At 47.0% G+C, this 26399-nt stretch overlaps 1 protein-coding gene across 1 annotated transcript in view; it reads left to right on the top strand.

Annotated features, from left to right (window-relative positions):
- The window catches only part of LOC147607520 (transcription/mRNA export factor), a 34815-nt gene extending 9503 nt beyond the window's left edge, over positions 1-25312 (top strand). The window contains exons 4-5 of the mRNA XM_086790384.1: positions 24738-24814; positions 24903-25312. Coding sequence (XP_086646510.1) covers positions 24738-24814; positions 24903-24976 — 151 coding nt within the window. The 3' untranslated portion in view covers positions 24977-25312. The remainder of the gene's footprint in view (positions 1-24737; positions 24815-24902) is intronic.
- Positions 25313-26399: the final 1087 nt, after the last annotated feature.

The following is a 26399-nucleotide window of genomic DNA, read 5'->3' on the forward strand; positions in this document are numbered from 1 at the left end:
ACTCCAACCGTGGAGTCGGACTCCATCAATCAATCCCCCTCCTGTGTACAAGAGTCCATGATCCTTCGCATGTCGCAGAAACCACAGGAAACGCAATCCTGCCTCCCAAAGAGACATCTACAACCATGAGCTCAACCGCCTCATCAGGAAGCTCCCGTCCAATCTGGTGTCCATCAACCAGATCAATGAACCGTACAGCTTCTGAGTCAAAGAGACATCACACTGCTCACAAGGATCAACACCTGTTACGGTGCACAAACAAGTCCTGGAAACCTGATGAAACCTGTCAACCCACCCCTCTGAATCCGGAACCACAAAGCTTGGAGAAACCACCTCCTTCTGCAAGTAAGCACCTGTCACCTGCCTGGCTTTTCGAAAGGTCCCCGTGGAAAGAATATCCTCATCTACTGGAGGTTCTATGTCCCGAACACGACGAGACATCAGAGCATAAGTGACCTGTTCAGCTTCCTCTGACTGACGAACACAAGAACCACCAGCATCAGTACTGGAAAGTTCCTGCCAACAGCTGCCATCTAATGGCAAGCTATCCACCACCTGGTCTCGGAAAGCCCGCACCTGCAGCGTATCCACACTTAAGTAGCCATTACCAGACTGCCACTCATCACAATCCTGAGAACCTGGGAGAGAGAGTGCTGAAAGCCTGTAAACTCCATTCTCCACTCCACCTTCCCAAACCACTTGACCTGTTGCTTTGTCCCGGAGAGCAACAAAATGCTCATCAAACTCCACCCGTACGCCAGTCTTGCAAACCTGATGCACTGACAACAGATGAAAACCAAGTGCCGGAACATACAACACGTGGGAGAAATGCTTCCCCCCTCTGCCATTGGGAACTATCTCCATCCTGCCCTCACTGTGAACTGGGATAGTGGACGTATCCCCAGTAAGAATATGACCAGAAAACCTGCAGAGATCCTGTAAACCGGAACGAGAAGGAGTCATGTGCCTGGAAGCACCACTATCGAGAATCCACTCCCGAGTATCCGTTGCGGAGAGTCCTCCAATCTCCTCCCTGCCTGAAGAAAATGAAGCATCGGTGTCCATCACCTCCAGGTGCACAAAAGCCGGAGTCTTCATGATTGCTGCTGAGGAATCTTCACCCTTCTCGGTCTTCCGCTTGGGACACTGCCTCCAGTAGTGGCCTTTCTCGCCACAATCATTACAGGTCCTCTCTGCCTTCAGTTTCTCGCGGTCAGCGTTGGACTTCTTCTCAGAAGACTTCTCCGATGAAGCCTTCCCTTTGCCCGAGTTACGGCCTTTCGACCGTTGGCCAGTTAAGGCCTCCGAACCTCCACCCTGAGGAGGGTTCGTGAATCGTTCCTCCTGGTCCAGGACCATGGGCACAAGCTCCTCCCACGTGATGGTGCTGAGCCTGCCACTGGTAATCAAAGAGGAGTAAAATGCTGAGTACGAAGAGGGCAAATGTGACAGCAACGTGATGGCCATGTCCTCTGACGATATCTCCTTCCCAGCTTGAAGAACTTCCTGCTGAAGAGCCTGCAGCTTGTTAATATGCTCCCGCATCGTCGACGACTTTGCAGGGCTCATAACCCGCATCTGTACTTCCAAGGAAATCCTCTTCATGGGCGATACCCTGTTGTAAAGAGAAGCCAAATGCTGCCATATACCTCTGGCCAGCGTCATGTGCTTTACATGATTGATTACCTGTGGTGTGCAGTTGAGGAAAATAAATGAACGGACCCTGGCGTTGACACGATCCCACATCTGTGTCTGGGCCTCCCGGTCCTTTCGGGTTGACGGTGTCAGGTTTTTTTCTGAAACGTGTTTTGGGTCAGTGTACATATGGTGCGTGTGGTGTGTGAATAAAATTTGCCCTGAATGCCCTGGCAAATGTACAGGTTGAGAGGTTTTACAGTAAACTGGTACTGGTGTGTTGTGTTTTTTTTCCCGGAGTGGACGTGAAAGATCTGGAGCTGAATTTGGATGCAAGGAGGACACTCCATTTTTAGCATGTATGTGCAGATGGTTGTTTGGAGCATAGCACTGACTGTGATGGTAAGTGATGATGTTGATGATCATGGCGGTGGATAGATCTTGCATTGTTTTGGAAGTTGTGGGTGTTGCATGACTAAGTAAAGCAAGGTGATATAGGATGTATGGCCATCATTTTGAGGCTAAAGAATGATATAAAATATAATCAAGGTGGCTATAAATATTATAGTAATGGCCACGTGGAGCTTTAGGTGGCTGCCAACGCAAAGTCCAGAAGCTTGGCGAAGGTGGCTGGCGTGGGCTGCAGAAAAAGGCCGTCGCTGTGTTGAATAGGGAGGGTCGCCGAAAAAAAAAAGGAGAGAAGAGTCGCCCTTGAGAAAGAAGGTGTGCAGGTGCCAGGAGATGCTTGCTGGAGCTGCAGGAACAAAGGCTCGAGTTGGTGAAAGGCCACCGTTGGATGCGAAGGAATAAAGGTGGTCGTGTGGTCGGCGTCGAAGACGATACACAATCAGGAAGCATTTTGTGGGGGTTTTCTAGGGCATGTGAAGCCGCAAGTGTATGCTGAAGAGGGCTTTAGTGAGTTGCCGCCAGGCGGATAGTGTTGAGGAGCTAGTTGGGCGTTGGTGCAGATAGACACGGAGACTTCTCAGGTGAGAGCGCACGTCAAGGGCAACAGAAGGCGTCGACTCGTGGAAGGAGCAGCCTGCTGGTTAGAAAAGGACGCTTGGCTGGGGATACTGGAGGCGCCAGAAAGGTAACTGCCTTGTGGACCACCTTGCTGAAGTAAAAAAGAACCAGGTGTGTGAGGCGCTGCAGGTAGGAAACCAGAAGCGAGGCACTGTGGAGACTGTGGCCGCCTGGTGTTTGGAGGCCAGGGAGCTGTGTACGTGAAGTGCTGGGGCAGGTACTGTTGCAGCTGCAGGGCGGGTGGTGACTCAAGGTGGTGTTGCCGCTTCGTATTGATAGGCTGCAGACGGACGCGGAGGTGCTGCAGAGACCCAAAGAGGTGCAGTCGAGAGTCTGGAAGAGCGAAGACGGAAGGGGGACGCCTGGTGAAGAGGCAGTAGAGCTGTTGCCCGCCTGTGTGAAGTGGAGGCCGCCTCATAGAGGTGACGGCACTGGAATTCGGCAGTCCAAGCTGGTGTGAAGGAGCCGCCTGGCTGGGGCGCTTGTGCAGACACGGGCGAAGAGATCTGGTATGCTGCCAGGTGTGAGGCCTAAAGGGCCGCCGTGTGCCAGACTGGCGCTTGGAGACAAGCGTGGAGCTGCAAGAAGTGGGCCGTGTGGGAGCCAACGTGGCAGGGCAGAGGTGAGGGTCGTCCTGGTGATTCTACTGCTGCAGTGAGTGAGTGATATAGCCGCCTCTGGACAAAAGAATCAAGAGCCGTGGGTGCAGGCAAAGAGCTGCAAAACCTGGTGAGATGCGAAGGTGGCCGACTGGAAGGTCAGAGAGCAACCAAGACAGTGGCCAGTTTTTTGTGAAGGAACAGGGCTAGTGGGATTGGAGCAAACAAAGGGAAAGCTATACGGGCTAAGGTGACCATCGGGTATATACATATATATTGTTGGAGTTTTCTTTACCATCATGTATTTAATCTTAGAATTAGGTCCCGATATCGATGAGATTCATTTTGAGGATCCTACACCCTTTGAAATTGTGTTCTCCAATAGTTGCTCTAGTTATTGGTCTGTAGTAATCTATATAGATGAGGGGGAATGGTCAGAGTGTGAATGGGTTTTGGATGAGGACGGTTCAGAGGACATTCTAGATGTCCAACTCTGTAAAGATGAAGACTTTTACTAAAATATAGGTTTTGGATTGTGTTGTCTGTCTGGTGTGGGAGAGTGGTGTAGAGTGAGAGTGATTTTCTTTCCAGCTAGAGAAGTTGGTGGTGCCCCCGTTGGTGTGTGTATTCCAACTTGCGAGGTGGAAGGCTATAGAGGTACTGTGTGTGTTTCCTGGTTTTCACCTCTGCATGTTTTGGTGCCCCCACTGAGGATTGCTCAAGTGTCTCTTACGAGGGTGTATGCTCCAGAGTAGGAGATTGAAGGAAGGTGTTTTGTGCTTTTTAATCCACTGAGGAGCTTTGAAGAGCTCGTCGCCATCAATTGGCGGTTGCTGAATTAAGGTGGATGTGCAAAGTGGTGGTGGTGGATTCGACATCGATTTGACGATCGGCTGTGGCTTAAAGAGGAAGCAGTGCTGCAGGTGGCCAGGTATCTCAAGTGGTCTATTTAAGGTTGTGTATGGCATAAGATGACCATGAATGTTTATTGGGTGAACCTTGGCATCCAAGCCAAGTGGTTAAACTATGTGGATGCTGCTGTTCCATTTAATAGATATGGCGATGTGGCCGAGTTTATAGCATATGCAGAAGACAGGTGCCGAGTTCTTGGCGTATGGGGTGATGAGGTCAAGGCAAGCTTCTTGTCCCAAGCATTCGAAGGTGAGGTCAAAGAGTGGTTTATTGAATTACCATGGAGAGTGCAATCCAGTTGGAAGGCCATCCGATACCAGTTGTTGGCACATTTCGATCAAGGATTGTGTTTAAACGCCCTGCATGCTTTGAAGGAGCAATGGCAGCTGATAGGAGACTATGAAGCCACTTTCAATGTGGTCTGGGGAGCTTATGTAAAGGTCTCATTCTTTGATGAGATAACATTGGTACAGTTGAAGGACATGAACCTAAGGGCCTATAGGGCAGCCAGAGATGAGCTTGCAGCTATGAAGAGTTTCCAGCAGGAGGCATTAGTGATGATGAAATCCACTCAAGTGGTGCAGGAGAGTAAAGAAGCTTTGGAGACAAAAGCAGAGTCAAGCGATGACAAAGACCAGCAGGCTTTGAAATGCCTTGTGGATTTGAGCTACTTGGAATTGCCTCCAACAATATGGCTAGAGACCGATACATCGGATGAAAGAGATGAGGATGAAGATACTGCGAGTGCTGATGACAGCAGTGAAGAGAGTGCTTCACTTGAAGATGAGAAAGAGGGCAGAGGCCAAGAGGATCCGTCGAGGACGGTGACACCTTTGGGTGAAGACAATGGTTTTGTAAGAGTCGATAGTGTTGGTGATGCCTTCTATTGTGTCGAAGAGACATTGCTATGTGAAGACCTTGTCCAAGATGAGATGACCGACGACTTGGCAAGTGTGGAGGAGAATGAAAGCAATGAAGTGTTTGAAAACAATTTGAAGGCTCAGTGCCAGGAGCGGCTTGTAGCGGAGGTAATTCCCACTGATGTGGTAAATGTGTATGCATGTTTTGTGAGTATAAATGTTATGGCTAGTATGGTTCAAAATGCTTGCTTGTTGGTGGCCATTAGTGAATTGGCCATGTCCTTATTGTATTGGGGTGGAAACTTGTTAAGCATATGCTATGCCCAAGTGGTGGATGAAGAGTTAGGGGTGTTGTCTGATGATGAAGATAAGAGCGGTGATGAGGTGGATATGGTCAGGGAACAAGTCCAAGAAATTGAAGTGAAGCTGCCGCTGGTCAACCCTGTGTTGCTAGATGAAATGTCATGCTATATGCAGGTTGTTGCAGTGTTTGTTGTAACTGGGGGGTTGGCTTTATTAATGTTGCAAATAGGTTGCACCATGTGGAGTTACTGGAATGCTTGCACCGAGGATGCAGTGTTGAAAATGCTGGATGATGATGAAGATTGGGGTTTTGATGACCCGGAAGTGGAAATAGATGTAGAGCAACAGGTAATGGTATCCAAGGCCTTGCAGCGAGTTCAAGAAATGCGTAGCCAACAATTGGCAGAGGCTAGATGCCAGTTGGAACTGGAGAATATGTTAGATGTGCTATATTCGGACAATGATGATGATTGGTGCAGCGAGTTACAGGACTATGGGAATAGCAGAGGGGTGGAGATGGATAAAATATCACTGCAGCTAGTATTTGACCCAGGTGGGAAAAGGACAACGATGCAAAGGTCTTGGGCCATATATTGCTGGCCGTTTGACCCGGGTGGCAATTGGTGAAATCAAGTATTGGGGATGTACATATGGCTTCCATTTGAGTTTGGTGTGTGAAGTAGGTGTTATGGTTTGTGTATCAGTTTGTTGTTTATAATAAATGGGACAGAGGTGAAGGTGCAGGCAGAGGGGGATGACTATACCCCGGACAAAAGACAGATGAAGTGTATGATGCTGCTGCTTGGCATAAATGCCTACCGCAGGCTGGGGGGTTGGCTAAGTATGTCAGGTTTTTTTCTGAAACGTGTTTTGGGTCAGTGTACATATGGTGCGTGTGGTGTGTGAATAAAATTTGCCCTGAATGCCCTGGCAAATGTACAGGTTGAGAGGTTTTACAGTAAACTGGTACTGGTGTGTTGTGTTTTTTTTCCCGGAGTGGACGCGAAAGATCTGGAGCTGAATTTGGATGCAAGGAGGACACTCCATTTTTAGCATGTATGTGTAGATGGTTGTTTGGAGCATAGCACCGACTGTGATGGTAAGTGATGATGTTGATGATCATGGCGGTGGATAGATCTTGCATTGTTTTGGAAGTTGTGGGTGTTGCATGACTAAGTAAAGCAAGGTGATATAGGATGTATGGCAATCATTTTGAGGCTAAAGAATGATATAAAATATAATCAAGGTGGCTATAAATATTACAGTAATGGCCACGTGGAGCTTTAGGTGGCTGCCAACGCAAAGTCCAGAAGCTTGGCGAAGGTGGCTGGCGTGGGCTGCAGAAAAAGGCCGTCGCTGTGTTGAATAGGGAGGGTCGCCGAAAAAAAAAGAGGAGGAGAGAAGAGTCGCCCTTGAGAAAGAAGGTGTGCAGGTGCCAGGAGATGCTTGCTGGAGCTGCAGGCACAAAGGCTCGAGTTGGTGAAAGGCCACTGTTGGATGCGAAGGAATAAAGGTGGTCGTGTGGTCGGCGTCGAAGACGATACACAGTCAGGAAGCATTTTGCGGGGGTTTTCTAGGGCGTGTGAAGCCGCAAGTGTATGCTGAAGAGGGCTTTAGTGAGTTGCAGCCAGGCGGATAGTGTTGAGGAGCTAGCTGGGCGTTGGTGCAGATAGACACGGAGACTTCTCAGGTGAGAGCGCACGTCAAGGGCAACAGAAGGCGTCGACTCGTGGAAGGAGCAGCCTGCTGGTTAGAAAAGGACGCTTGGCTGGGGATACTGGAGGCGCCAGAAAGGTAACTGCCTTGTGGACCACCTTGCTGAAGTAAAAAAGAAAAAGTTGTGTGAGGCGCTGCAGGTAGGAAACCAGAAGCGAGGCACTGTGGAGACTGTGGCCGCCTGGTGTTTGGAGGCCAGGGAGCTGTGTACGTGAAGTGCTGGGGCAGGTACTGTTGCAGCTGCAGGGCGGGTGGTGACTCAAGGTGGTGTTGCCGCTTCGTATTGATAGGCTGCAGACGGACGCGGAGGTGCTGCAGAGACCCAAAGAGGTGCAGTCGAGAGTCTGGAAGAGCGAAGACGGAAGGGGGACACCTGGTGAAGAGGCAGTAGAGCTGTTGCCCGCCTGTGTGAAGTGGAGGCCGCCTCATAGAGGTGACGGCACTGGAATTCGGCAGTCCAAGCTGGTGTGAAGGAGCCGCCTGGCTGGGGCGCTTGTGCAGACATGGGCGAAGAGATCTGGTATGCTGCCAGGTGTGAGGCCTAAAGGGCCGCCGTGTGCCAGACTGGCGCTTGGAGACAAGCGTGGAGCTGCAAGAAGTGGGCCGTGTGGGAGCCAACGTGGCAGGGCAGAGGTGAGGGTCGTCCTGGTGATTCTACTGCTGCAGTGAGTGAGTGATATAGCCGCCTCTGGACAAAAGAATCAAGAGCCGTGGGTGCAGGCAAAGAGCTGCAAAACCTAGTGAGATGCGAAGGTGGCCGACTGGAAGGTCAGAGAGCAACCAAGACAGTGGCCAGTTTTTTGTGAAGGAACAGGGCTAGTGGGATTGGAGCAAACAAAGGGAAAGCTATACGGGCTAAGGTGACCATCGGGTATATACATATATATTGTTGGAGTTTTCTTTACCATCATGTATTTAATCTTAGAATTAGGTCCCGATATCGATGAGATTCATTTTGAGGATCCTACACCCTTTGAAATTGTGTTCTCCAATAGTTGCTCTAGTTATTGGTCTGTAGTAATCTATATAGATGAGGGGGAATGGTCAGAGTGTGAATGGGTTTTGGATGAGGACGGTTCAGAGGACATTCTAGATGTCCAACTCTGTAAAGATGAAGACTTTTACTAAACTATAGGCTGAGACTGTGGCTGCTGCTGCAGCGGTCTCTGTGCGTGCTGCTGTGACTGTCTCCCTCGGCGGCGCCCCTGTCCAGGCTGCCACTCCGAGGTCTCTGTGGCCTGGGCAGGTGTCCCGGAGGCAGCCTGCCGTGCCGCATCTGTGGGTGGGCCATCAGGGGCCTGCTGCTGTGGTGAGGGTCGAGGTCTCCTGCGAGGGCAGGCCTTGGCTAGATGGCCGACCTGCTTGCATATGAAGCACTGGTTCGGGAGCCCCGAGAACTCCACTCTCTGATCAATCCATCCCCCCCCTATCCTAGGTAGCTGAATGACCTTAGGAAGGGAGGAGATGTCAGACACCAAAACTCTGACGGAGGGTAGCCCAGCTGCTCTGGCCACCACTGAAGCTGCTGTGGGGCCAGTCTCGAGTACCGAGCCCACCAATGCTCCTAGCCGAGAGAGAAGCGGAAGATACTCCCGACGGAGTCCAGGGAAGCAAACTGTAACATGAAAAAGGCGCTCTCCCTGCTCAGCCGCTGCTGGATCAAAGCCATGCTGCCAAGGTCTGAAGAAAGCCCGAGCACCCCTGATGTCAAGGGGACTCATGGCAAGGACCTTGGCCACACTCTGGGCGGTCTCGAACTCGATCTGATAATGTCCCCGGCCCAGAAGCTGTACGTCCAGGATCTTGCCCACATCTGCAAGAAGGTGGGCCTGGAGAAGATCCCGGATCTCCCCTCTGCTGGGGCGAGTGCCGACTATACGGCAGATGGTGGAATGGGCCTGAAGGCGTTCCACCTCTGCGGTGAGGCTCGCTTCCTCTTCCGGCAAAAGAGAAAGCCTGATGGGGGTGTCCTCGGGGGCGGGCGAGGGGGCTGCGGATGAGTCCCTCTGAGGCGAGGCGGGAGGAGTCTCCATCAGAGTCTGAAGCTCAGGTGTAGACGAGGCGAAAGCGGAAATCCTGCAAGAAACGGGCTGCACACAGAGAGGCGGAAGACCGGAGGAAAAAAGAAAAGCAAAACCCCCGGGGGGCGGAAAACAGCACGAGAGGGAGGGGGGGGAGGTTAAAAAAAACAAAAAAAAAAACCCGGGGGGGGGGGGGGGGGGGGCGGCAGCTGCGCGAATGAGGCGGGGAGGAGAATGCTGGCGGAGAGAGATGGGCGCGAAGCAAAGGAGAGATGGGCGCGAAGCAGGGGATGGGGCGAGAAGACGAGGAGGCGAGGAGGGAGGGGGCGAGGAGGCGAGGAGGGAGCGCAGCAGCGAGGGATGGGGCGCAACAACGAAGAAGGCGAAGGGGGGGAGGAGAGACGAGCGGCGGGCAGAGCAACAAGGGGGAGGGGCGCAGGAACTACAGCAGGCCGGGGGGGGGGGGGGGGGGGGGGGGGGGGGGGGGGGGGGGGGGGCGCTGGTGTGCAGGTCGCGCAGGCAGGAATGGGGCGTAGCTTCAGCGAGCAGCGTGAAGTTCACCTTTGTTTTTAAACACTAGTTAGCTTTCATGCTTATCATTAAAGGAGTACTAATCAGTTAAGTGCTCTTATGAGGGCTTTTTCCATATCCTTGAAGTGGTGGGCATACACCATGAGGTGTTCATAAGCCTCATTGTCATCAAGCTTCATCGTTATCTTCAAGTGCACAAAGCTTCTCAAAGTGTGCTTATAAGCACTAATAGTGTTGCTTAACACTAATAGTGGTCATAACCATCAAAGGAGGAGGCCTTTAACACTAAGGAGACTCTTCTTCATCAGTATTGGAGGTCGGGCACACACCATAAGTGCCACTTTATAAGTCTTCATCATCAACCCGCTTCTATGCTTACCTTGGCAAGCTTCCAAGGAGAAATGGTGCAACCATAAGCCATTGTCTTCATCCCATAAGCCAAAGAGGTTGAAGTTTTCTGGTTTTTCATCATCAAACTCAGTTTCTTGAGTGGTTTAAAGTTGGGCACATATACACTAAGTGCTTATCTTTAATGTTTTTGTGTATCACCCTTGAGGCTCTTGTTTATAAGAGGCATAGGCATGTCATAAGCCATATGCTCTCATTTCCCAAGCCCAAGGCATGTTATTCCGCTGCATACTCAGCATTTTCATCTTCTAAGATGAGTTTTAAGGTTGAGCATAGCAGTTCTAAGTGCTTTACCTTGTTGATTGTCATGTTTTTGATAAACATTTCTTGGCATTGTCTTTGTAAGAGGCATAGGCAACATTACCTTCTTGAGCCAAGAATGATATACCTTATTGGTTTGAGCATTTACCTCAACCACTTACTCACTTTCATTAAGCTTGTACTTTCAAACCCTAATGGGTATCATGTAACCAACATGCGCAAAAGCTCTTGTTGTAATTATGGAGTAGACACTGCCCTTGACGAATCTATAAGGCAAGTGGTAAGACCCTCCCTTTCCCTTTTCCATATAAATCTACCTCATATTCATTACTCTAAGGAAGGCCCTCATTTCCCATGGAGGAGGTATGGTATGCAGAGAAGCATCAAGCATGTTGAAGGAACATCTATGTGCAAACCACTCAAGCAAGTGTGGCAGCCTTGTTTTGACCATTGTGTGAGAATGGTCAAGGTGGAAAGCATGTGGAAACAATGGCATGTATGTCCAAAGTATGTCAACTACAAGAGATCAAGCAAGCACAAAGAGGGGGATGCACCATCATTAAGGTGTACATCTTCATCGACATCAAATAAAGACTTAGATGGCATCATTGTATTAGCCTCTAAGGCTCTAGGAACATAGTTGTAAGTCCTATATAACCCCACCACCATGAACATTCTTGTAAGCCTGATGTTATAAAGGCACATTTTTTTTTTTTCCATATGTCCAATGCCACCCATTCCAAGCACATTTTTTCATGGCTGTATTGAGGGGAGGTATTAAGATATAGGCCTTGGAGCCTTAGTGAACAAGGGTGCAGAAGAGGTGTGGGTGTGAATGGTCCTAAGGGAGCCACCTAACCCTAGGCCTCTAGCATGCCTATTTAAAGGCACATGCCAAAGGCATTTGTATGAAGCATGAAGCTTAGTTGTATTTTGAGCAACTTAATAAGCAAGAGTCATTCTTGTATTTTGTGTCTCTCTCCTCCACTCATTTTGAATCTAGCATAAGCACCACGTTTTCTCAACATCCCTCCTGCTTTCTGGGATGAAGTTGTGGCTACCTTAGTTTATCTCATTAACCGCTCTCTCACAAAAGCGGTTGAGGGGATGACTTTGGAGGAGGCCTTTACAAGACACAAGCCTTCTGTATCTCATCTTCGTGTTTTTGGTTGTGTTGCTTATGTACATGTTCCAAAGATAAGAAAAGGACCACACTCGCACCGAAGTCAAAGAGGATGATCTTCACAGGCTATAGTCTCAGATCCAAAGGGTACCGCTTTTGGGATCCGGAGGTTGATGACATCATCATTTTCCGTGATGCTCGATTTGATGAGAGCTTGTTTGGCATTGATTCCTCTCCACCTGATGCATCTTCCGACTTTCTGGATGATCCATTCCTAGAAGATGCTAGTGATCTTTTACCTCTTCCATGTCCAGCTCCTCCTAATCTCGGTGCCAGCTGCTTCTTCACAGTCACTCGTTCTCGTTGCATTAGCTTCTGCAGCTCCCAGTCCCTCTACGAGTCCTGCTTTGACTTCGGGATTACCCTCACCAGTGCTTACCTCATCACCACTTCCAGCAGCATCGGATGAGTCCTCTACTGCTGCAGCTGGATCTTCTTTACGCTTTGAGAGGAAGGTTGGCCTACCTTGGTGGGTTCAGCAACTCTTTAGAGATTTTGGTCTCACTGATGCACAACTCCTTAATTAGATCTCTACCACCACCCTTGGACCTCGCCGTTCATCTCGGGCTTCCACATCTCATCACACAGTGAATTATGCTCTCATGAGTTCTCTCTAGAAGATATGAGCCTGAGAGTCCAGAGGAGGCTCTTTCACAGCCACATTGGTGACAAGCCATGAAAGCAGAGATGGCCTCTATTGAGAGGAATAACACTTGGTCTTTGGTACCATGGCCTGTACATCGTCGTGTTATTGGTGTGAAATGGATTTTTAAAGTCAAGTTTCATGCAGATGGTACTTTGGACAAGTACAAAGCCCACCTTGTTGCACGAGGATATGCTCATAAGGCAGGTGAAGACTTTGATGAGACATTTGCTCCTACAGCCAGGTATACCACCATCAGGATTGTTTTGGCTCTGGCTACACACTTCAGATGGCCCGTGTTCCAGATGGATGTCAAATCTGCTTTTTTGAATGGAGATTTAGAGGAGGAAGTTTATGTTGAGCAGCCTCCTGGTTTTGTGATTTAGGGACAGGACACCCATGTTTATCTTTTGCAGAAGGCTCTTTATGGACTCAAACAGGCACCCCGTGGCTGGTATCAGAAGATTGATGTCTTCTTGTTATCTCTTGGCTTTGAGAGGGCATATGTTGACAACAATCTCTATGTGCTTCTTTCCGATGGAGATATTTATGTCATTGTTTTGTATGTTGATGATCTCATTCTTTCTGGCTTAGATACAGGGTTGGTCACTTCGGGACAAAGCGACAGGCTAGGTTGTATGGGAAGTTGGAGTGGAGAATCGGATTTACAAACTCTCAGCACTCTTTCTTATAGGTTCTCAGTTTGGTAATGTGGGAGTTTCGTCATGACCACTTGAGTGTGGATACGTTGCAACAGGCTTTTTGAGACTAGATGGTGGATGGCTTGCCAGATGTTGGCAGCAGTAGGCAGGAACATTCTAGTTCTTGCGTTCGTCAATCAGAGGAGCCTTTTCGGGTGAACTATGCTCTGATGTCTTGTATCAGTCGGGACGAAGAGCCTCCTGCAGTTGAGGAAGCTGTTTTCCAGGGGACTTGTAGGAAAGCTAAGCAAGTGGCAGATGGTGACTTGCAGGTGGAGGAGGATGTTGGGCAGCCTCTAGGCTTTGAGGTTTCGGGTTCAGTGGGGGTGGTTTACAGGTTCCGGAAGGCCTTGTGTGGTCTTCAGCAGGTTTCCACTGCCCAGGACTTGGCATACCAAAGTTACAGTTGATGATCCTTGTAAGCAGGTTGATGCCTCTGTTTTGGAAGCGGTTTGGTTCATTGATTTGGTTGCTGAACGCTAGATTGGATTTGAGCTTCCTGGTGGGGCTGTTGAGCTCATTTTTGTAGACGTCTTTGAAGACTCATTGGGACGCAGGATTGCGGATCTTGCGGTTTCTGCAGCGGACGAAGGATCTTGGACTTTGCTGTGATCCCAGAGGGGGAATGACGGATGGAGTAAGACTCCACGGTTGGAGTGACTTAGATTGGGGAGGAGATCCAGACACGAGGAGATTTACATCAGGCTACAGTTTTACCCTTGGCTCAGGAGCTGTTTCATGGGGCAGCAAGAGGTAGCCGACTATTGCCTTGTCGACTACAGAGGCAGAGTACCGGGCTGCTTGTGGTGCTGCTTGCGAGGTGGTGCGGTTGCGGAGGTTACTTGGCGAGATTGGGTTTCCACAAGAGGAACCCACGGTCATCCAGAGTCACTTTGTTCGTGAGAAGTTTTTTGCTGATGACATCTTGCTAGAGTTTTGTTCGATGGAGGACAACGCGGCGGACCTCTTCAGGAAGTCTCTACCTTAGGCTATGCTCGGCGGCACTCTAGCTCCTTGGGGTTGGCTCCACATCCAGGAGCTGAGAGGGGGTGTTAGCAGTCATCTCCTGTCTGTACATTACACCAGGACCTTTGTTGTGGGTGTGCTCGCCCAGTTTTGGTGCTCCCCCATTTTTCCTCACTCTCCATGTATTTTTTCCCATTTTTTTGGGTGTGGGAGGGCTGTCGGCTGATTCAGTATGTTGGCCGACTGATGGTTTGCTACTCGACCTGATCTGTAGCACTGGCCTATTGTAGGTTCGCTGGCCGACCTGATTGTTTGCTGGCCGTGGGCCTTTGGTGCTGCCAGCTGGTCGTGAGCATATGGCTATTGTCGGCCTGTTCTGGACTAGCCGACCAGCAGCCTGGGGCCATATAAAATGGCCCCTTGTCCCTCCATGTCACGATTGTGACTTAATTACTCTTAATTACTCTTAATCATTGAAAGGACACCAGTGAAGGGTCACACCTTGTCGTATGGGTCATCATCAAAGGACACGTCTCTTCAAAGGGACACATCTATTGATTAAAGGACACACCTCTACGTCCAAAAGACATAATTATTCATTCAAGAGTCACACCCTTTCGTCAGGGATGTGCCTCTTCATTTGTACCTCTTCGGGCCCTATTTAACAAGGCCTTGTGTCTCAATGCAAACAACTCAGCTTTCTGCTCTCTAATTATCTTTAGTTCTTGTATTCAATTTTAATTATGTCTTAATAGACTAGGAAGTCCTCACACCCCACACTTTCCATTGGGTATCGTACCGGATCTACTGTATATAGTGCAGAGTTCAGACACCCACACTATCTCTCATCTCCGTTTTCTCTTCCACACACACTTCAGTGTTTTTCTTGTTGGGGGTTCTCTTGCGTTTGCTCATCTTCATGTTGGTGTCTTGCTATGTTGTGCTCTCAGCAGTTTGTCTCATATCCGCTGCGTATTCCGACATATGGTGTGTAAAGTGGGATTAGGCTAGAAGGCCTATATCATTGTATGGTTCATTGAGAATGCAAATAGAGCTATTGTTGAGTGTGCAATCTCTCTCTCTAGTCATGGAGTTTCTTGTGTGGTTTAATTCACCTTAATCTTATGCTTAATCTTGTGTCTATCACCATGATCAATCCCATATTAGGATTGTTAACATTATGCCACCTTTTCAGCATATTTATATGATATTTTTGGTATTTTTCCCACCTTTTATTAGGTGTTTTTCCTAGTCGTGGACTTTGTCCTCTGCCGTGGGTTTTGGCCGAGAACAGACTTTTTGCCATATAATTCATTCATCATTTTGCTCAAGTATTGGATCTATAGATGCACTTAGGTTGTGAGGCCACCCTAGAGAGGGCCAGGGGGCCCCAAGGAAAGGCCAGTGTGTTGTCGGCCAACCTTAGGGTGGCTTGGACAGCAAGGCAGCTAGGCCTAGGGGCCTGGGTTGCCTGTTGGCCAGTCTTGATGGCCTTGGCTAGCTAGTCGGCCAGGCCATGGTGGCTGCCTGTACTAGGCAGGGCAGTCCATAGGGTGGCCAGGGCCTAAACAGCAAACGCAAGACGACTAGCCTCTACAGTGTGAAAATGACTTATTAAAAGCATATTTTGTTGGAAACAAGTCATGGAGGAAAAGCTGAACTGGTCGAGTAGCACCAGTAGGGGATATATAAACCTAGCGCTGGAATTCAGTAGAGCATCTCAGTATTCACGAAGGGTTAACGCGTTCCAGGGGCCAGGACAGCCAGGGGGAGTGCTCCAACCAAGGTGAACATTGCAGGTCAAGATTCAGTCTTTATTTTCTAATTTGTATCATTCTAATAAAGCAAATACACCATTCATGGTGGGGGCCCTATGGAGGGTATTTCGAACCCAATATTGTGTTCTCTTCTCCCTCCCTCTCTCTCTCTCTCTCTCTCTCTCTCTCTCTCTCTCTCTCTTCTGCACATCTGCTTCAATATCACGTTATATTCGTCGTGAAGGATTGTTGAATTCCGAGCATTGAAGTTACCGATTTGACCACGAAGCTTCTGCATGTCACATTTCTATTAGAGCCTTCTTTAAGTGTCAAGATTCAGCCACAAAAATCAGAAAAAAAGAAAGAATTTTTTTCCCTTTCTTGTGTGGTTGGTTTCTAGACTCCGGTGGACCTCTCCTTTCGGTGTGACTTGTCCCTTGAAGGATGGTTGTCCGGAAGTCTTCCACATGCATAGTGGATGGTGAGATTGCTCTCTGGAAAGGAAGTGCATTTTCTTGCTATGGTGAGCTAGGATGAAGTGAGAACGACCAACTTCTCACCAGGAAGTCCTTCGAGGGCGGAAAACATGAGTGTACAGGAGATGTTCCAGCAGATAATGTGAGCAATCGCAAAATAGGGTACCAAATTGGAAGAGCAGAAGGCGTAGATCTTGGCTCTGGAAGAGCGCATCTGTTTTCTAGCCCATCTTTCTCTGTCTCCTCCTCCCTCTCCTTCCGTTTCTCAGATCCCAGATCCTCTACAAAATGACCCTTTTGAGGGGTTATTACTGTAGCTGAGTTCGATGCTCGAGTTGCAGATGTGCACAATGGAGATTCGGCATATGGAAGACCGTGTGGTAGCATCCCGTGTTGCTTTACAAGAAGACGCTAGGCGACGCGTGGAACACGAAAGATACCTTGCGGCTTTGGACGCAAGAATGACACCAGCGGCTTCCTCGTGTTATTTTCTCAAGAAAATAAACGTTAGTAAGTATAATAGTAAGCTCAACTCCACAACTCTCTATTCTTGGTTGCATCAGTTTGAAGCTTATTTTGCTGCAATTAGAAAAAATGATATTGACAGAGTGATCTTGGCTAGTTGGTACTTGGTGGACCTAGTGGGCTCATTCCCACACTAGATTAGGTATGGCGGCTTATGTTTGGGAAGTGTTTGTCCTCGATCTTAAGTGGTGGTTTCTACCGCCCCATTACCTTGAGCGACTCGAAGACGAGTTTAGGAAGGAAGCGCGTTGGAACGTGCAACTAGTTCTTCAGTTTGCCAATAAAATATCAAACCTATGTTTGCAATTAGGCTTATTAAGGACAAGAAAGGGCAGTTCCTTTATGACCTGGACACGTAAGTCCAATGGGAGGTGCGTATGTTTAGGCCAGCCACCTTTGAAGATGCACTCTCGCTTGCGTAGAGTGCTATAATGGCAGAAAGCCCAAGACTTCCTAGCCTGTCACTCCCAAGGCAATTGCCTCAGGGAATAAAGGCCAGAACCGGAAGGGTCTTCCCTAAGACAGAGCATGGGAACCTCTGGCTCCAAGAACTCGACCAATGCGCCCAAGCTTACTTCAGACCAAAAAGCTCAGGCAGGCAAGACCGGTGGTAAATTGAGTGATGAGGAGATAGCTCAGTACAAGGAGGATGGTAGGTGTTTCTTCTGTCATACAAAAGGACACACGTCTAGGGAGTGTCCTAAGAAGACTACCACTTCACAGACAACTACCCTTGCCTCCACGGCTTTCGTGGTGAGCCTAGCTTCCACACAGATCCCACTGGCTGTCCCTAGTTCTTCAGATCCTAGTGCTTCGGTTGGTGCAATCGTTAGCTAGGAGCTCGAAGATAAGTAGAAGGGCGCCCATGACCAGGAGTATGATCCAGCGAGTCGTCGTCTTGTTTGATAGCGGCACCACGGAGGATGTGATCATGGAACAGGCCGCTCGGCGAGCCCGTTTCGTTTTGACTTCGATGGACAAGAAAGTTGAGCGTTTTAGCACATGCATGATGACGAGTGTAACATGCAACGGAAGTATTCGTAATTAAGGATCTTGTCACACAAGTCTCACACTGACAAATCCCCACCGGATCTCCTCGTAGAACGCTCCTGGTACGAGACTCGAAACATGCAAACAAACCAAACAAACAAGAAGGGGGTGCAGGCCTGACTCACCTCCGAACCATGACAGCCGTGGGCAAGCCCACAGTCTTGGCTGTTCCCACCGAGCCTCGAGCTGAGCTAACTAGGATGACGTACCGACCAATCTCCACCTCGCGACGTCCCATACTGCCACGAAGCTACCCTCGCGGGCCTCGAGATTGCTGCCGGCCTCGGCTGCGTAAAGCAGGTGCACGTCTGCACTAGATCTAGGCTCCAGACCATAGAGCTCTCACAAATCACGCGAGACTCTATCTGACTAATGACTAACCTTGGCCACCCTTTTATAGGCTCTTGGCCGGTCATCGGGCGTCCACACTCGGGCGCCCGCCCGTCCATATTTGGGTGCCTGTCCGTTAGTCTATCCCTAACTCAGCTCGCCAATCAGCCTGCCTAGCTCCAAACTTCCCTAAACCTCGAAGCTAGTCTTGCGTGCTTATAGCACACGGTAGATACACACTGTGCACGACATACTCCCCTTCCTCTAAGAGCTCACTCCTGAGCTCACTAAAAAGAAGGGTAATCTCTTTGAAGAGTAGTCAATGTCTCCCATGTAGCGTCCTCCTCAACACGATCCTTCCACTTGATCTTGTATTCCGCGATAAGCGTATTACGCAATCTTCTTTCACGAAATCCAAGAATCTTTTCAGGTTCGTGTGGAACAAATGTCATGTCCTCGACATCTATGATTTCTTGAGGAGTAACCAACTGGTCTGTTCCACCTAGTACTTCCTTAAGTCTACTGACATGAAATACAGGATGGATTTTCACATGAGAAGGCAAATCCAATTCATATGCAACTGAACCAATCCTTCGTGTAATACGAAATGGTCCACAGTATCTAGGGGATAATTTCGGAGATCGACCTGTCCGTAAAGTCTCGGAATCTTTCGGAACTCGCAAATACACCATTGTCCTTCAGAGAACTCTCTGGGTGAACGGTGTCTATTAGAATAAAATCTGTCTCGGTCTTGAGCACTTCTAATAGGTTCCTTCGCAACTTGTAACATTGCTTGCATATCTTGCAAAAAACTACGTGCTACATCATGCTGAAGTCTTGAGAATCCCACTGTAACAGGTGATCTAGGTTGAAAACCATACATAAGCATGAAAGGACTAAAACCTGTACTCGTATGCTTAGTACTGTTGTAAGCAAATTCTAACATAGGAAGATAATCCTCCCACGAACTTTGTCTTTTGGATACATATGCTCGAAGCATATCCTCCAAAATCTGATTCACTCTTTCAGTCTGGCCATCAGATTGAGGATGATCTCAGGAACTCAAATGCAAAGTTGTTTCCCAAATTTGACACTTGAGAACATAATCTTCTACATACTCTTTCATCTTTGGCCAATAAAAAGTGTGTTTCACTAACGATAGCGTCCTGTGTACCCCTGGGTATCCAGCAGAGAAGGGGCGTCGTGACACTCCTTAAGAATCTTGGACCGAATGTCCGAGATCTATGGTACACAAATTTTGTCATTACAGAATAGTAAACCATTCCGAAGCATCCACTGGCCTCCTACAGTGTGAATGGTAGGCTGTTCAGTCATCGAGTCTTGGTCAATCAATGAGCTCCCGTCGTGGATCTTCTGCCAAAATGGACCAAAATAACTATCAGTCCTGCAAAGCCCTCTCAATGATTGAAATAAGTCGGTAGAAATCTCGGTGAACGACAAAATATTCACCTCTTTAATTCGACTAAGCGCATCTGCAACAATATTCATGGACCCTTCCCGATAACGGATCTCAAAATCAAAATCTTGCATTAACTCAGTCCAATGAGCTTTTCTTCCTCTCAAATCATCTGCATCACACACATACTTGATTGACTGATGATCAGTCTCAATACCACAAACTTGGAGCCATATAAATAATGTCTCCAAACCTTAAGAGCATGAATCAAAGCATAAAGCTCTTTCTCAAGGGTTGGCCAACGACTCACGAGATTGAGTGTCGTTTAGCTTTTTACTTTCAAAAGCAACCGGTCTACCATCTTGAAATAGAGCAGCCCCGATGGCAAAGTCACTGGTATGAGTTTCTAGAACATAAGATCGGGTAATGCTAAGATAGGTGCTTCCTTGACTTTATCTTTCAAAACTCTGAAGGCTATATCCAAATTGTTATTCCAAGTGATAGGCTGATTTGACTTACGTCCACGACCTTTCAATAAGTCGGTCATCGGTAGTGTGAGTTGAGAGTACTCTCGCACAGATTCCCGAAGAAAAACAACAAAACCGAGAAAAGAACGAAGTTGTTTCACTATTCGTGGTATAGGCCAGTCCCAGAACCTTCTGAACTCGGTCATAGTCAATGCTCAATCCATCTCTAGTGATCTTGTGTCCCAAGTAAATGATTTCTGTCATAAAAAACTCACATTTACTTAATTTAGCATATAGTAGATTTTGTCTTAAAATAGATAAGACAATCGTGAGGTGTCCTAACATGATCCTCAAGAGTACGACTATATATCAAAATATTATCCAGGAACACCACCACAAATTTCCCCAAATGTTCACGAAAAAGATCGTTCATCATTTGCTAGAAAGTGACTGGAGCATTGGTTAACCCAAAAGGTAATACGAGAAACTCGTAATGGCCATACCTAGTCCGAAAGGCGGTTCTTTCGACATGCCTTTCATGAATACGTATCTGGTGATAGCCAGTACGTAAATCTATCATTGTGAAATATTTCGCTTGTGCTAACCGGTCAATCAGGTCATCTGATCTAAGGAGAGGATAACGGTTCTTAATTGTCAGCTTGTTCAATCTCTTGTAATCTATACACTTTCTCTAGGTGTTGTCCTTCTTTCTCCTAAGCAACACAGGTGCACCCCAAGGTGATTTACTTGGACGGATCTGGCCCATCCTTAAATAATCTTCGAGTTGTTTAGCCAACTCGTCCACAAAACTATAAAAGAGAGATGTGCACATTTGATTCCGCATAGAGGCCAGAATGGGCCGCCCTCCCTTGGAGTATTTTATTACCCAAGGAGTAAATATCATGTGCAAGCTTCAAGGGCCTTACTCTTGTCACAGGAGATGCCAGATTATCCATATACAAATGCCATAACACAGCCCAACACAAGGCAACGGTTTGTACATAGGCTGTTGAAATGCCGAGCCAACAATATAATCCATATACCTCTGTGTGGGTATTGATTCTTCCCCAAAAACCATGAGTTTTCATGCAATAGAGCTTGTATAGCAGGTACAATCCTCCATTCAGTTGGTACAACAAAATCATGGGCTGATACAATAGGTACAGAACTTGAAACAGTAGGTACAACCCTCCGTTCAGCTGGTACAGCAAGTTGCAGCCAATGTACAACCCTCCATTCGGTACAGCAAGTGGCAGTTGGTATTGGTACATTGGCTGGTACAGGAGGCACAATGATTGGTATAGCTGGTACAAGGGTTGGTGCAGCCGGTATAGGGGTTGGTGGCATTGGTGCAGCTGGTACATGTATAGGGGTTGGTACAATAGGTACAACAGGTACAACAGGTATAGGGGTTGGTACAATAGGTACAACGTCTTTTGTAGAGGGGAGTGAAGTAGTGTAGACTCTCCATAGAGTGATGTAGACAAAAATGTGAGCAACCATCATAGTAGAGGCTAGTCTGCAAACGAGAGAGAGCCTCTTCCAAATGAAGAGAGAGGGCTCCAATTTATAGATTTGGGCCTCCCATGAGCTAAAATGGCAAGAGAAGGCTATAATGACAAGTGGAGAGCCACACAATAGCTAAAGTGACAAGTGTGAGACCATTTGTCTCACTTTGATCCCCTTTCTAACAAGTGTGAGGCCACTTGTCTCAATCTAAGAGATGGGTCCTTCCATAAACTTTATCTCTGAAAGTATCCCAATTGGTAGCCCATTTGTCATAGGTACTTTGGCAACTCTTGGTATTTTCTCAATTTTAGATGTAATGACGTTAACAGAATTTCCATCAGAGTTGGGCCAAAAATGGCAATTCTCCTAAATTTTAGGAGTGTGATCCAGGATAATCCCCCATTCCCAAAGCTTGTACTTTCCAAATATTTAGAGATCCTGGAGTCCACCAGACCCCTTTCATACTGGGAAATGTCTAGGTTGATGACATTCTCCCTAAAAGTTGTCCACAACTTTAAGCTTCAAGCCATATATCCAAGATATAATGACAAGTAGGGGGGATGAGATAGTCTCAAAATTCCAATATGACTGAAAGAATCCATGCCCTAAATAAATGAGCGAGACAAAACAATGCCATAAGTCTAGATATCATAATCATGTCCATAGTTGTTATGAGGCGTGCCTCTAATGGTTCGAGGCGTCCACAGTCAGTCCTTTTTTTTCCCGTTTGAGAGGCATTCAAAAATCCCAGGTAGCAATGTTGAAGAAAAGAAAGGAATACTTAGCTTTTCTTGGCCAGCTCATGATAAAGTCCAATAGATGTATCTCCATATAGGTTGTCTTGAGCTTGATGAAATGATCCATGATATCTAAATGTTGATAAACTATAAGTCCACTAATAGTCGTAATCTAAATGTTGATAAACTAAATAAACTATAGCGAACAAAAATCCATTCTTGAGCTTAATGTAACTTCCTGGGTGCGGCGTGCAGGGGGTGTCGCAAAACACTTATGACTATTAATGCAACTAAACATTGAAATTGGCAACATCCTTAAACATATGCCACTTAATCCACAAAACTGTAAAAGAGGGATGTGCACAATTGACACCGCATAGAGGCCGGAACCCCCCCCCCCCCCCCCCCCCCCTCTCTCTCTCCCCGAGTTGGAGTATTTTATTACCCAAGGAGAAAATATCATGTACAAGCTTTGAGGACCTTACTCTCCCATGGGAGATGCCGGATTATCCGTAACATAGCCCAACACGAGGCAACCATAAAATTCAGTTGGTACACAGGCTGTTGAAATGCTGAGCCAACAATATAATCCATATACCTCCGTGTGGGTGTACCGATTCTTCCCCAAAGACCACGGGGTCTTCATACAATAGAGCTGGTACAGCCGGTACAACTCTCCATTCAGCCGGTACAGCCCTCCATTTAGCTGGTACAACAAGTGGCAGCCGGTACAGCGGTTGCTACAGTAGGTACAAGGCAAACTGAAGGACTGGTTGCGTGTTTTGACGCGCTCCCCTAAACTCGTCTTCGAGTCGCTCAAGGTAATGGGGCGGTAGAAACTGCTGCTTAAGATCGAGGACAAACTCGTCCCAAACATAAGCTGCCATACCTAATTTGGTGTGGGCGTGAGCCCACTGGGTCCACCAAGGAATGGCCTCCCCTTCCAAGTACCAATTAGCTAAGATCACAATGTCAAAATCACTTTTTCGAACTGCGGCAAAGTAAGCCTCAAATTGATGCAACCATGAATAAAGAGTTGTGGGGTCGAGTTTACTATTATACTTACTGAAGCTCATTTTCTCGGCGGAAAAATGACTCGAGGAAGCCGCTGGTGTCAGTCTTGCATCCAAAGCCGAAAGGTATTGTTCATGTTCCACGTGTCGCATGGCGTCGTCTTCACATTGTCGAATCTCCATTGCACGCATCTGCAACTCAAGCATCGAACTTGGCTGCGGTCGTGACCCCTCCAGGTCGTGCACCTTCTTGTTCAAATACGTCTACATGGCATCCAAGTGTGGGATGCACGTGACAGATTCTAAGATTCTGCAAGAGGCCAATTGGTCTTGTGGGGGCCCATGAGCCAGTTTGACCTCCTGGTGGGTCTCATCCATTGCAAGTTTTTTTCCGGCACTTCTTGATGATGATGTTGAAACGTGCACCTCCATCCAAGGTTGCTGTGACTTCGTTTCCTTCATAAATGACTGGTAGTGGCGCTTTCATGTGGTCATTCTCAAAGTAGTGACCAAGTTTATTCATTGGTAACTTAGGGTATCATCTTTCTTTCCTTATCTTTTGAGTGCTTGCTGGTATCTGAATCTTCTAGGAGTCATTTGGAGGTGGCTTCTCCATTTCAGCTCGTAGTCTACCATCTATCCAATTCGTCAAGTCCTTTCATAAGCTTGGGCTACCTTGAAAGTAAGGAGCCAAAAGGTATCTGGACCTGCAATATTAAATTAAACACAAGCAAGAGCTCATAAAGAACTCTCTGAATTGGTAAGCTTGAGGTGCTAGGTGAGATGCCACATAGAGGAGACAGCTGAATTCAAGGCCATACTTGAAGATCCAGACATTCAAGAGGTTCCAGCAACCAAGAAAAAGCGTTGCCGCCTCCTCAACCGGGCCGATTATTCCCTATCAAACCCATGGGTTTGGGAAAGGCTGTGAGGTCCATAAACCACATGTATGTGTTGGAGATTTGAAGACCTGAAGATTGAAGCTTTGGAGCAGCGAAGAATCAGCACTGAAACTTGTTCGAATCTTGTTTCCATTGTACAGTTGTAATCGGGCGGATTGGTAATCTTGGATTGGCCCCGTCTTGTGGGTGCTGATGGTGCAAAAAGCGCGGGGGAAAAACCCGTGTCCCAAACAAAGGAATGTTTCGTAAACAGTTTTTGTATGGTTTCAGTTGGATTGAATTGCACTTCGATGTAACAATTAGGTGGAGAATGAATTGAGCAAGTTGGACACTGACGGTAAGGCATGGGCAACCCAACTTCATTGGCACACTCAAAACAAACTACTCCTCCATCACCAGCTGACCAGAAGTAGAGGAATGGGGGTTTGCTATAATTAGGCTTTCCAATCCCCTTTCAGTCCTCTTAGCCCTCAGCTCCATTCAGCTGCATGCAAGCTTCTCCAAAGACCTCTGCATCCCATGGTTTCCTTCTCCACTGCCTGAGTTTCTGAGTCTCAAGGAGGAGAGTGGAATAATGTCTCAGCTATTACTTGTTGCACATGGAGGAAAATGGTTATGTTCACTGTATACTCTCTCTCTCTCTCTCTCACACACACACACACACACACACAAGGTTTGATAAGTTGAATATCTTGATGGTTGGTTTGGTCAACAATTCTCAGTTTTTTTTTTCGAATAGAAAATGATTCTGTAAAGCTAACTATTTGTTTCATACTCTTATTGATGCAGAGCTTTCACTAGAAAGAGAGGAAGGACTAATGTAACTCTTGATGAGCTTATACGCATAATTACTCCCAAAGGAAGATGTAAGATGAGACCTTGTATATAGAGTTGAAATTGTGATCATAATATTTCAGTCTGATTTGCATGCTTATATTGACATGTTATTTACAGCGTCGGTACCAGACACTGTGAAGGCAGAGTTACTGCAACGGATACGCAGCTTCCTTATGTCTGCTGCTCTCTAAAGAAAACATTTGACCTTATTTTATTGATACCAAGGTGTGGTGGAATGCTACTGCAGTGCACATTCCCATTGCTGTAAAACACACTTTTAGGTTCTATATGCTTGGCAGCACACTTTGAGAAGCACTTGGAATTATCTGTCACTCTTGAATGTTTGAACCTGGGTGAATGTATCTTAAATTGATGCCATGTTTAGGACACTGAAAATGTGTGTAGCCTAGGTGGAGGATGTCTTTGTGAAGAATCTCATGAATGTGTGTAGGTTGCTTGCAAAACCTAACTGAACACAATGATATTAATACGTGTCATGAAATGAAAGCAATGTTTTCAAGTTGAAATGAAAAGATGGTTTGAAGATTAAGAAATACATTTTTTTTGTTCTTGATGTGAATCTTGATTGAATTAATATATACTATCACTAGAAGCCAAGTACTAAAGGTTAAGCACATTCATTGTTGCTTGCAACTAGAAGGTACCGTAGCCTAGCACTTGCACTGAGCCTTGTTTGACATTTCTGTACACATTGTTGTGGTCGACTTATCGAACACATTATCTGATCGGTATTGTCTAACTTATCCTTGTCATGAGAATTAGCAAGATAATTGTGTTAAGACTTTGTGGGTCATGAGTGTCATGACTCAAAAGCCTAGTATTTCCTAGCATTCTTGCTTAGCACATACCATGTTTGCAGGAAGGACAGCATGCATAGTGTGCACAAAAAACTATGCCATGCATAAGGAACAATTCTTGGAATTTCAGTGTGTGTGCATGTGTAGCAGAAAGTGCCTTTGGTTTCTATTGTACCTAAGTACTCGGTAGCACTTTACATTGGTTAGATTTGATACATTGTGCTTTTACGCGAGGACAAGTAATGTGCGTCATCGCAAAAGGATTAAAGCATATCAAGCCTTGTACTCCCTTTTGAAGGCAGTTATTGATTTGTACTTCGTCGCCTATTGGTGGCCATGAATGGTATGGTTCATAAACTTAATGTTTCCTTGTGGAGCGTGGGAGTTTTTGGTATGTGTTCCATCTTTGTAATAAGTCTTGAATCTTATAAAATGCTCCATCATTCCGTGTCATACCTTCTTAGAGCAAGGGGGTTTTCTTTGGGTAGTCGATGTATCAATAGCATGTGTGGTTAAGCTCTTCTATCAAAAGCTTGTGTGATCAGAGGGTGCACATTGTGTTCTTGTGTATCACATGTTGTAGTTTAGAGCCCAAATCAATAAGCATGCTTATAACTCCGAAGCACATATACTAATTCCAAAGCACATATACTAATTTCATAATGGCCTTTGAAGGCATATGATATTTTAAGAGGAATGTCTTTTTGTCTACTTGATGGGAGTGAATCTTGCTCACATTACAAGCATGCTTATAATTCCGAGGCACATATACTAATTTCAATATGTTCTCGGAAGG

Source organism: Cibotium barometz, chromosome 55, assembly GCF_041138505.1.
Source record: "Cibotium barometz isolate CiBa-2024 chromosome 55, ASM4113850v1, whole genome shotgun sequence".
Classification (NCBI taxonomy): Eukaryota; Viridiplantae; Streptophyta; class Polypodiopsida; order Cyatheales; family Cibotiaceae; genus Cibotium; species Cibotium barometz.